The sequence below is a fragment of the Malania oleifera genome, chromosome 3, assembly GCF_029873635.1.
Source record: "Malania oleifera isolate guangnan ecotype guangnan chromosome 3, ASM2987363v1, whole genome shotgun sequence".
Classification (NCBI taxonomy): Eukaryota; Viridiplantae; Streptophyta; class Magnoliopsida; order Santalales; family Ximeniaceae; genus Malania; species Malania oleifera.
In genome coordinates this window covers 72,834,672-72,848,066 of record NC_080419.1, presented here as the reverse complement: position 1 = coordinate 72,848,066, position 13,395 = coordinate 72,834,672, and the positions used below count along the sequence as shown (strand labels likewise).

Here is a 13,395-nt window from a genome sequence, read left to right as displayed (position 1 = left end):
TTGCCACTACAGCTGCAAATGAATTTCTTGTCTTCTTTAATAAAAGAATAATGAGCCAACATCAATATATCCCCTAGAACCTCCCTAAGCATCTTGGGCGATACCTTAATTAAAACCTTGTAAATACTCATCATCATATTAATAGGCCTAAAGCCCTTCGCCCTCCTAGACTTCTTCTTCCTAGGAATATGGACTATAAAGGTGAGTACACATTATTTCCTTCAACCACATAACAATCAAACTCCTCAAAAAACATCATGATATCTTTTTCTAACACCTCCTAACTATCCTAAAAAGATAAAGCCATCAAAAAACCATGTAAATTTTTATCCACATATCTAGATTGCCCTCATAACTTCCTCAACTTCAAAATGCCACTCTAACCAACTAGCAATATCTACCCCTATGGGGCTCCAATCAAAACCCTCCAACATCAACCCATTCTTGTACCCATATGCCATAACACTAAGCTTTTCCTATAATTGATAGTTGAACATCTACCCTTAAAACTAATCAAAAGATTTCTATACTAGGGCATAGTGGCTAGCAAAATGGTAAACAAGAAGGATGCTACAAGTGTACAAGAAATTTTCAACTAACAAGAGAATAACAAGAAGAGAGACAAATATATTCAATCTAAATGCACTTAGATCAAAAAGTATGCATTCTTTTGCAATGTTTGTTTTTGTTTTTGTTGAAATATCCAGGCCAACAGTTGTCCTTTTAATATTATAAAAAAAAAAAAATTCCACTTATTTTGGTTGCTTCATGAGTAAAATCATATCATGTCCAAGCCATATTGACAAGAAAAATGGTTTTAGGCAATGATAAGGAGGTTATGTCTTAACTCGAAGCTCACAAGTCAAGTCATGGAAACAGCCTCTCCAATGTACAGGTAATGCTGCATATATCTTGCTCTTTGCAGACCCATAATTTGGTTTGAAAACCTTGTGTACAGAGTGTTACAAAGAAACAAAGAGTATGTAACATTTTTTTTTCCCTTTGTACACCCCTGTCCTCCATTATCCTTCACAAAAAATAATAAATTAATCTTAATCAGTCGATTTGTAAATTACAATATCAACATAAAATCTAATCTGCACCATACTGATTCCAATTTCCCACATTGTGAGTGAAACAAAAACCATCCACTTTCTTCACACTTAAACAAAAGCACACAAAATTTGCAACCAAGATTGTGTATTGACTCCTACCATTATTGATTATAACTCGGTTATCATGGTTTCAACAGACAATTAAAAAATTATAACTATTATGCATTTCTACACAATCAATGCAGACATGAAAAGGAACCCACAAACAACCTCACCCTTCAGATGCTAAAACAGATGCAACATATATCTTGCATCCAAGGCAACATCTAATCCATTTCCAATAAACAATAATCTTCAAAATCACACATTGCAGTCAAAACATGAATAAAATCATTCATGCATATAGTCATACATACATAAATACGATATACATACACATACATACATGTATATATATATATATATATATATATATATAGAGAGAGAGAGAGAGAGACCAATATTTCGGGATCATCAGGCAGCTGTTCTTCAATACAAATATTAACATTGAGCTCCAATTCCTTCTCCTTCTTCTTGGCTGGTCGCCGCCTCACCCTCCGATACCCTCTCTCCGCCGCAAAGACAGGACCAATCCGTCTCGAGAAGCCCCAATCTTCGCGGGCCCGAACACCGTGAAATCTCCCGCCAAACAATGCTGAGTTCACAGGCGACGAAGAAGGACAAGAATAAGAAGCTACAAAAGCCAAATGGGAACGATGGGAGAAGTGGTAGGTGGCGTCCGAGAGCGCCTTCAGCCGGAAAGGGGTGGTGCGTGGGGTGACACGCACCATGAGGGTCAATGTGGAAGAGGACGAAAATGGGTAGAGGGCACGGCAGAGAGAAGAGAAACGAGGATGCATTCAGGTCGGCAGTTTAGCTTTGAAGAGGTGGGTAAGGTTGAGTTTGGCCGTTGTTACTATCTTTGCGTGCTGAGGACGGAGGAGTTCGTGACAGTGACGCCGACTCAGCAGACCCACATTGCTCCGCCGAGGGTATCCTTGTACGGTGAATGCAAGGCTTAGTTACTTATTTTTTAAAAAAATTTATATAGTTGACCTTATAAAATATTGGAGAAAAGACACAACACCATCATGAGTTTTGATAGAAAGAAAAGTCCCATGAGGTTTTCAAAAATATTATAAATCTCTTTTAAAATTTTAAAAATATCATAATTTTTTCAAATTTTTTGAAAAAATACATACTTTCCCAAAAAAAATTTTCTTTTTATAAATACAATTATATCCTTCTAATTACACTACTCACTAGCCAAATCTTCTTTTACGATTATCTAACAAAATTATATTTGTCAAATAAATCTTCAAGTAGGATTTATTATAATATGTGCTGGTGCTCCTTAAATCGAATCTTTTTCAACTCCTCCTTTGCAATAGAATTGTTTTATTTTGTTGCATCCAATTCACTAATGAGTAGGGTATCTTCGTTGTGATAAGGAGCATAAGTGCCAGATAAATTGAACACTTGCCCCCCACCCCCTATCTATGTCATTTTCCTTTTCTAACAAAATGTCTAGCTCACTACAAAAACTAACCAAATTGCCACTGCATTGCAATGATTTTTTGGTGAAATTTATATAACAAAGTTTTATGTAATATCTATTTTTATTTGTTTATATATTCGTTAAAGATGCATATAGAAAAGGAAAGGTAGAGATAAATATATAAAATAGAAGAGATGGTCATTTGCATCAAGCTTAATCTTCTTGTTTGCTTGCATCAAGCTTAATCTTCTTGTTTGCTTGCTTTGTGTGCTTGCCTTGAAAGCACACACTATAATGAGTAAAATGATTTTCCCTGGGTTTAGTTTAATTTTCTCTTATGTGTTCTATATTTGATTGTTGTTATGGTTGTTATGACATCTTCATTTTTGCTAGAATTTAGTATGCAGTTTTAGAATGCATTTTTTCGAATTTAACAAAATGTTCCACATTCTATACACCAAAATAGCTACATTCAATGTTTTGCTACAAGTGATTATTTTTTCTTGTTGAAATTCTCTATTTTAAGTGAGACTTGTATTCAAATATACTTGCACTTCATTTGGAAAGAGAACCTAGAGTACTATAATTTGACAAAATTTTGGATTGACTTGATATGCATTTTATTGTCAAGGGGAAGATGCATGATAACGTTCCATGAGCAAATTATAGCTATTGATTTTACTGAGAAATAATAGAAATGGTGTAATCTCAAGAAAGGGATGAATTAGAGATTTAAAAAATTTAGGTTGTTTTTTCTCTAATTTCAAACCACGACCAGTATATTGCAACTTAAGGTCTTTCTATACAATCTTAAATATAAATATCAATATATGCAAATATTTAAATCATGCACAACATTTGCAATAAATCAAATATAAACATACATGTGTTGGAAAGATAAATAGTAAAAGGAGAGAGAGAATGACGTTGGAATTTTTAACGAGGTTCAGCAAATCTCACATACGTCCTCGCCTTGGGCAAAACCCCCAAGGATTTCACTATCCGCTTCTTAACAGGGCGAAACTCCCCCTACATCCACTTCTTCACAGGGCGAAACTACCCTTTCTCCAGACAATACCCCATGTCCAGTCCGCTACTTCTAGGCGCAGTTGCCTCTCCAGGCAATACCCCGCGTCTAGTACTCCTTACAGGATGGAGCCCTCCTTTACAATTAAAAATAATTTTTTTTGTACAAATAAGTGCTTCTCCATAAGCAAAGATGTACAAATGAAATCTATATGTACTCTCAAATTATTTATGAAATGAAGTTCGATAGAATATATGATTTTCCTCTCAAAAATATTTTTCAAGAAAATGTGAGAGTATGGAAAATGATTTTTCTCAAAATGATTGGCTTTTGCAATATCAAATATAAGAAGCCTCTCAAGCAAGAATATATGAATGAATATATTGCTCAAGGCTCTCTTCCAAAACCCAAAGAGTTTTCTCCAAAAATATTTTCAAATAAAGGAGTAGGAGAAATGTAGAAAATGATTTCTACAAATAAAAATTGACTTTAGAAATCTCAAGAACAAGAAGCTTTTCAAGAAAGATATATGAATGAATATATGCTCAAAGCCTAGCTTGTATAACCCCAAGAATTTCTCCAAAAAGAATTTTCAAAATTAAAGAGTAGGAGAAGTTGAACTTTGATCTTCAAAATGGAGTATAAAAAATGAATGGTAATCAAAGAATATGCAAGTATGCTTCCAAAGAGTTTTTTCTAACCTTTTCAAAGTGTTTGGGCCTAGTATTTATATGCAATTTTGAAATATGGTCGTTAAGTGACCCTTGGACAATTAAATAATATTTTAATTTGAATTTTTATGACCATTTGAAGCTTAATCTGGGTTGATCCCGAGAGGTTTGGTCAACTGGGCCATGGGCCGGTCAACCAACCAAAGGTGATTTCCAATTTCACAAGCTTCGGTCTGCCAGGCACCAAGATCCGATCTGCCGAATCATAAGGCCGGTCAACTAGGCCAATTAAGCCTTCAAGAGGCCAATAGACTGAGCCCTATATAAAACTATATTTTTGGCATTTTTTTCTATTCAGTCTATTAGGCTAAATCCTTTATGTGAAGACCGGTCTACCAGGCCTTTATAAATTTGGCCAATTGCACACGCCAGTTGACTAGCCCAAAAAGACTTATGGGAGGCCAATCGACTGACCCTTTTGTAAAAAACTCAGTTTTGGCCAAATGAGCACTTTGGCTGACTGGGCCTAACGGGCCGATCGACTAACTCTTAACAAAAATGAGTTTTTGGCCTGTTTATGATTTCAAAATCATTTGAACCTTTTGTGTAAGTCTAACTTTGAGTGTAAAATGGTTTTCATTTAATTTGAGGGTTCTTAAGGTCAATTTAGGTCAAGGTAGAGCTTCAATTTAAATCATAAGATGCATGCACAAATTAAACCTTAATTACTATTAAAACTTAAAAACCATAAAGTCTTCAGGCTCTACCTTTTAAAACTCCATGGAATATGCCTTGGAAATGATCGTGTTGGAGCTTTTTCAGGGTTCCATATTGCATCATCATTTATGATTTTTCAGAAAGATATATATGTACAAACTTGGTACACAACTGAGATGTTGTGGTTTGTCATAATTAAAACAGGAATAGAACTCAAAAAGTCGACAAGAAAGAAACCCAACTAGTCCCTAGCCATATTAATAAATCCTCATGGACTTGCCTCCACCTAGTGTTATATGGCACACCTAGTAGCACCTCACACTCCTTGAATATCCAAACATGAAGATTGACAAAGCAAGAGTTTAGTTCTCAATAGGAATTTCACTGTCTTACTCATGGTAAATTTTAGGACAAAAAATTAAATTTATCTTTATTAATGTTAAGCGTAAATATTGTATATGTATTAGAAAAGTCATTGATGAAAATTTACTATGCATCTAAAGACATTCAGGTACTGTTGATCACTTCTAACATATAATTGGGATAAATTTTGAAAAAAAAAATTAATTTCAACACTTTTGAATAACCACATGTTTTGATTATGTATTCAGATGCATAGATATTGTACTTCAGTTTTTTAACTTTCTTGCAATTTCCAATGTATGTACGCTTAGTACCCCTTGATTGCATTTTTCTAATATGGGAAAATATGTCCTACTTCTAAAAAACAAGAGCTTTTCAAAAAATCTTTAATAATTTCCTAACTATTGGTAGTTTAATGATCTTCTTTTTTTCCTTGCTCATTTGCATGTGTGAGGCTGACTAAGTCCACATGAAAGCTCTAATTTAAAGAGAACCCGCGTATTCCATATAAAACTATTTAACATGAAAGAACAAAGACTTTAGAATTTCATGAGTTGAGCCAGAGGAGTCTCCTACCTAAAACTTCAAATCATCTGTAACAACCTGCTTTTTCTGGCCTTTTTTTTTTAAAAAAAAATTTAATGTAAAATTTCCACTGCTTTAATACCTTTTAATATAAAACAAACCAATATCATGGAGAACATAGGACCCGTGGAATCTGAGACACAATAAACAACCTAAGCAGTGAGAAGTAGAATACGTACAACCATAACCATATATACAATACTAGAGTGTCATAATATTTCCCAAAATATACATATAAAACAGTACTCAAAATACCCTCATCTGGACCTAGGGACTACTCAAAATAACTACCCAAAAATACTCACCCTACAGTAAGGGCAGTATTGTAGTTTCCTCTACCTGCGAGCCTGATCTGCTCGCCTAACTGGATCATCTGAAAAATATTAAATCACTCAGATGAGACAACGCTTAGTAAGACGGAATATGCTATTACAAGTTTGTGACAAGTGAGTTTACATATTTGTAAAATCAAATATAAAAATACCATAAATAACTAAGGATGAGAAAAAATGTGTAAATATTACAATATAGCTCAAACCTATGTTGCTTAACATAAACTGATTTTTCTAGATTTTCTAAACATAATACTTCTAATATCCATAGATATATCTATAGTTTCTGTAAACTTGAATATACATGTATATAATAATTGAGAAAATTTTCCTGAATGGATAATTGAAAGTCATGATTTAACCCCTCATGACAGGGTTGTGCGGCCCAAAGGTGGGACCTATCCTAGCTGGCTGACTAGGGTAAGTCAACTAAACTCCAAAAGTCAGATCGGCCTTCTCAACCCTTATCTCAAGGGGAGCCTGTCCACAACGTAGGCACGATCGACTACTATATACCACATACTATCTGAGTAATGTGGTTGCACTCTGAATTGAATATAGCTACGGTACCGTGCTCTATTGACTGAATTTGGTCCATCAGGGTCTGATCCTATATACATATGTAACTAATATATTTGTATTACTATTTTACCATGATTTTATAATAGCTAAAACATTGTAAAACCGATCTGCTAATCTGAATAACTGGCTGAACATTTATTGTCTGTATATCTGATTATATGACTGAAATCATGGTATTCTGAATATGCTTGTAAATATATGTTTCTATACATATACTGTATATCACGGTATCATGGAAAATAGATAAATCATGGTATTCTAAATATTCTATAAATTTCTATCTGTATATATACTGAAAATCATCTTTTACAAAACATATATTTATTCCATGATATTTTCTGCCTAATATACTGTAAAACTTGGTATTTGTAAACTGTATAAATACTATACTAATTTGCAATAAACTCATGCCACACAATTAAATAAATAAATTCACTTGTTTTAAAATCCGTATTTTCTTCTATACATATATATTATAATATGAAAATTAATAATCTGGTAAAACATATAATTTCTACTGATTATCATACTAAAACTCTTAGTAGAGCATATTTCTCTTACTTGACTATCTGAGCACTAACTATTATTTGCAATCCCACATGTGCGGCATTCATAATTTCAACATCCTGAGATAACACACGTACATTTACCAAATCAAACAACGGAATTAACCTAAATAATTATCATACTCATACTCCCCAAATCCACACATGCACAAATCCTAAACTATAATCCATATATCATTTTACCTATGTTCTTGAAATACCATCCATTGGGGTCCTCAAAACTTGTTCACAGGGTCCTAAAACACCCTATTCTTGAAAATATAATATCTTAATTTTACTTCACAAAACCCCAATATTTTCACATATAATACAAAATCTGACTTCAATGAACTGGGTAATACTGAAAATGCTCAAATAATCCACTCACCCTGGTTTTGGGATAGTTCCTAAGTTGGCCTAACCAACGGATTACTCCAGCAGATTTGAAGAAAATCTTCCCAGGAGTGACATGGCGGCTTCAGATTGTCAATTCGGTGAAGAATGAAGCCAGAATCAAGGAGAGAAGGTGAAGGGGACCAAAACCTAGAGAGAGAAAGAGTCACATGCAAAATTTTCCTGCGTTGAAATCCGATTTTAACATACTTATACAACTACCTTCGTCGACGAGCTACCTTCATCAATGAGACACATCACTTCGTCAACGAGGTCAAGAAGGGAGTTCATTGACGAACTTATAACCTTCGTTGATGAATTTCAAGCCTTGAAATAGTCCTCTCAGTAACTCCTCATCAATGATACACGTGTCCCCGTCGACGATCCCAATAAGCCACTTCGTTGACGAACGCGAGGACCTGCTGTGACCCCCTTTACAATTCCATTTTCCTCCTTATTTTACTATTTAAATAGCATAACTCTTTGGGTCTCTACATTCTTTCCTCCTTATAAAAATTTTGTCCTCGAAATTTACTATTTGAGTGATTCACCATACCTTAAAGAAAATAGGTTACTTATTTTATTACTTACGCTCATTTGTGGTGAAGGAATACTGTGGTTACATAAGCAGTTATGGATATTACAATTATACTATAAAAGAAAATTCTCCCAAAACTAAAACACTTCATATCCTATATATATATATATATATATATATATATATATATATATATATATATATATATTCTGAATTACAATTACACTGTACAAACCAAATTAAAACTGTCATTATTTAAACTTACATATTCCTATTGTACTCCACTAAGTAGGTGCGGCTATTTCTATCTGATTTCCTCTTCAAGCTCCCAAAAAGCTTCTTCCAACACATGATCCCTCCACAGGACTTTTACTAGTGGTATCTTCTTACTGCGCAATTTTTGTTCTTTTTTATTTAAGATCTGTACTGGAGCTTCCTCATATACTGGAGCGTCATTGAATTCTAATTCTGTGTAACTGATAATATGAGAAGGACTTGAGACGTATTTCCTTAACATAGAAACATGAAATACGTCATGTATTCTGAAAAAAATAGGTTGTAAAGCTAATCGATAGGCAACTGGCCCAACCTTCTTAAGTATCTCAAATAGGCCAATAAACCTAGGGCTCAACTTACCCTTCTTCCCGAACCTCATGACTCCCTTCAGTGGTGCTATTTTCAAAAATACATGGTCACCGACTTTAAATTCTAATTCCCGGTGGCGATTATCTGTGTAGCTTTTCTGCCGATTTTGTCCTACACTTATTTTATCTCGAATAAGTCAGACTTTATCATACGCTTGTTGCACTATCTTTGGCCCCAAAACTAGCCTTTCACCTAATTCATCCCAGTATAAAGGAGAACGACACCTCCTACCATAAAGTGCCTCATAAGGTGCCATGCCTATGCTGGCCTAATAGTTGTTATTGTAGACAAATTCAACCAGCGGCAAATATTGGGTCCAATTACCCCCAAAATCCAATACACATGCTCGCAGCATATTCTCAAGTACCTGGATCGTCCTCTCTATCTAACCATCTATCTGAGGATGGAAGGCGGTGTTGAATGCTAACTGAGACCCCAAAGTCTCCTACAAGCTCTTCCAAAATCGTGATGTAAAATGTGGGTCACAGTTTAAGACTATAGATACTGGCACTCCATGGGGTCGAACAATCTCCTGAATATAGATCTCTACTCATCTGTTCACAGGGTAGCTAACTTTAATAGGTAAAAGGTGGGTTGTTTTCATTAGTAGATCGACAATTACCCAGATGACACTTTGACCATGCAGTGTCGGCGGTAGCCCAGTAACAAAATCAATGGATATGTGATCCCATTTCCACTTAGGGATGTAAAGTGGCTGCAATTGCTTTGTCGGCCTCTAGTGCTCAGCCTTAACTTGCTGGCATGTCAAGCACTGCTGCACAAATTCTGTAATCTCACTCTTTATGCCACTCTACCAGAAATACTCTCACAGATCCCTATACATTTTAGTACTACTAGGATGAACCGTGTATAGAGATTTGTAAGCCTCCTCTAGAATCATTCTCCTAATATCATCATCTATAGGCACACACAATCTGGTGCGAAACCTTAGAGCCCCATCGTCAGAAATGTTGAATTCCTCTCCTTGACCATCATGTACTCTGGCTATTACCTCTGCAAATTCTAGGTCATCCCCCTGAGCGACTTTAATCTTTTCATATAGCGTAGACTGCACAACCAGGTTGACAATAAATGCCTGAGGATCATCCTCCACTAACTCCACGCCAAGCCTTTCCAAGTCCATTTGAATTGGATGCTAAATTACTACTGCTAACTGCACTGTACCCTCTGATTTACAGCTCAATGCATCAGCCACCACATTTGCTTTACTTGGGTGGTAGCTGATGGTCCAATCGTAATCCTTTATAAGTTCTAATCATCTCCTTTGCCACATATTCAACTCTTTTTGCAGGAAGAAGTACTTTAAACTTTTGTGATAAGAGAATATCTCGTAGCTCTCATCGTACAAGTAATGCCTCCAAATCTTTAGTGAATGTATCATTGCAGCCAACTCCAGATCATGGGTAGGGTAGTTCTTTTCATATTCTTTCAACTATCGGGAAGCATAAGCTACAACCCTACCATGCTGCATCAACACATAACTAAGCCCTTTCAAAGATGCATCACTGTAAATTACATAGCCATCATCTTTAGACGGAATCGTCAATACTGGTGCAGTGACAAGTCGCTGTTTTAATTCCTGGAAGGTCTGTTTGCATTCTTTATCTCATGAAAATATGGAATTCTTCCTAGTCAGTCATGTTAGAGGCCCTGATAGTCGTGAAAATTCCTTTACAAATCGACGGTAATATCCTGCCAATCCCAAGAAACTCCTAATCTCCTGAACATTCCTCGGCCTTTCCCAATTTACCACTGCCTCTATTTTACTAGGATCCACTAAAATCCCATTCCCTGATATAACATGCCCCATAAAGCAACTTTCTCTAACCAAAATTCACATTTTCTAAACTTGGCATACAATTTCTTTTCCCTGAGCATCTTAAGTACCAGTCGTAAATGTGCCTCATGCTCCTCAAAACTCCTTGAGTAGACCAGTATATCATTAATGAAAACCACCACTAATTGGTCTAGATATTGATGAAACACCCAATTCATTAAATCTATAAATACTGCTGGTGCATTAGTCAACCTGAACGACATCACCAAAAACTCATAGTGCCCGTATCTGGTTCGAAATGCTATTTTAGAGATTCTTCTACTTTAACCTTCACCTGATGATAGCCTGATCTGAGGTTGATATTAGAATAGACCCATGTACCCTGAAGTTGATCAAATAAATCATCTATACGAGGTAGAGGATATTTGTTCTTAATGGTTACCTTGTTTATCTCCCTGTAATCTTTGCACATCCTCATAGACTCATCTTTCTTCTTTATGAATAGCATTAGTGCTCCCCAGGGCGATACATTGGGTCTGATAAACCCTTTATTCAATAGATGCTGTAACTAGTCTTTTAATTCTCTCAATTCAACTGGAGCCATATGATATGGAGCCTTAGAGATCGGTGTTGTCCCTTGAGGTAAATCTATAGTAAAATCTACCTCATGATCAAGAGGCAACCCAGGTAGCTTTTTTGGAAAAACATCGAGAAATTCCCTTACCACTGGCGTACTATCAAGTTTTGATTCATTTCTTGATACCTTTTTTACAAAAGCCATAAACTCCTGACCTCCATCTAGAAGTAGTCTGCTTGCTTGCATGGCAGATACCAACTGTGCGAGGCACGCACACGTGAACCACAAATATGTATTCTTGCTCACTACGGGGCCTAAAAATTACTTCTTTCTAATGACAATCAATACTGGCGGGATTTGCTGCAAGCCAATCCATACCCAATATTACATCAAATCCCTATATATCTAGTATCACAAGATCAGCTAATAATACTTTCCCTTAGATGGCCACTGGAAAATTCCTAAGTATCTTCTCACATCTCAAAATAGATCCAGTCGGCATGGCTACATCCAATTCAACATCTAACAACTGTGCTTCAATGGGTGGCACTTGTATCAAATAAAACAATAACTTAATACAGGAAAGTAGTAAAGATACATGCGACAACATATCCAACTACCTCAGTGTCTCCTGATGTCAACACATATACCCTCATCAGAGTTATATTCCTTTGTTGGCCTCCACGAGGCGCTTGATAACCTCTATAGTAGGGTCTGGGAGCTAAAACCTGGATTGGAAGTCCTAGGCATGCTTGTGCCATGTGGCTGTGTCTCCCACATTGATAACAAACATCTCTCCCAGCTCGGCACTCTCCCAGATGTCGTTTCCCACAAATCTGACACACAGGGTAGGTCTGCACTCCCTGATTCTCATGAGGTCCTATCGTCTATCTCTAACCTCCTCTATAACGGTCTCCTCTCCATGGGCCTCGACTAGAACCTGCTTGAAACCCTGACGCATAGGCCTCTTTTTCTCACTCTGAGCTGTGATGCCCCTCTGCATGACACTCTCAATAAATGTAGCCCTATCTACGACCTCTATGAATGTCTGAGCCCAAAAACCGATAACCTAGTCAAACAAATTCTACCTCAGGCCTTCTTCAAACTTTCTTGCCTTCTTCTCCTCGTCTGGTGCCATATGTGGGGCAAACCAAGACAACTCAATAAATCGAGTTGCGTACTGAGATATTGTCATCCGCCCTTGGGCTAAGTTCATAAACTTTGTTGCCTTTGTGCTCCGAATGATAGTAGGGAAATATCGCTCGAAGAATAATTCTTTGAATCGACTCCATGTCACTGGCATTGGATCCGACCTTTGCTCCTCAATCAACCTCGCTAATCTCCACCAGTATTTTGCCTCTTCTGTTAGTTTAAACGCCGTAAATACTACCTTCTATTTGTCTATACATGGAAGCATTGTCAACGTATCTTCAATGTCCTGGACCCAATTTTCAACTATAATCGGGTTAGCTCTTCCAGCAAACGATGGTGGCTTCATCCACATAAACTGCTCGATCATGCAACTACGCTCCCCTAAGCTCCTAGCCATCTTATCCATCACCTGTTAGGTGACGCTGCATAATACTACATCAGTATCTCCATCTCCCATACCGGAAGGTCCTGCTCTATCACCCCCAGCATTCATACCACTGCTCCTTGGGTCCATCCTGAAAAAAAAAATGCTATTTAAGGATTCCATCTCCCATACAAACCTAATTTATTTCATTCAACTAAATCTCAGATTCACTATTAACTATCCCCCCTGTTCTAAATTCAAAATCAATTTTTCTTTTTAATTTAATGTAAAATTTCTACTGCTCTGATACCTTTTAATATAAAACAAACCAATATCACGGATTAGATAGGACCTGTGGAATCTAAGACACAATAAACAACCTAAGCAGCGAGAAGTAGAATACGTACAACCATAACCATATATACAATACCAGAGTGTCATAATATTTCCCAAAATATACATATACAATAGTACTCAAAATACCCTCATATGGACCTTGGGATTACTCAAAATA

At 36.3% G+C, this 13,395-nt stretch overlaps 1 protein-coding gene and 1 pseudogene across 2 annotated transcripts in view; both read right to left on the bottom strand.

Annotated features, from left to right (window-relative positions):
- LOC131151940 (endoribonuclease YBEY, chloroplastic) overlaps positions 1-2,114 on the bottom strand; it is a 40,947-nt gene extending 38,833 nt beyond the window's left edge. Inside the window, exon 1 of one of the 2 annotated variants that reach the window (XM_058103446.1) lies at positions 1,553-2,114. In XM_058103446.1, the coding sequence (XP_057959429.1) occupies positions 1,553-1,954 (402 nt within the window). In that variant the 5' untranslated portion in view covers positions 1,955-2,114. The remainder of the gene's footprint in view (positions 1-1,552) is intronic. The other variant, XM_058103447.1, reaches the window with a different exon arrangement.
- Positions 2,115-7,426: 5,312 nt separating this feature from the next.
- LOC131151371 (uncharacterized) lies at positions 7,427-13,031 on the bottom strand (annotated as a pseudogene).
- Positions 13,032-13,395: the final 364 nt, after the last annotated feature.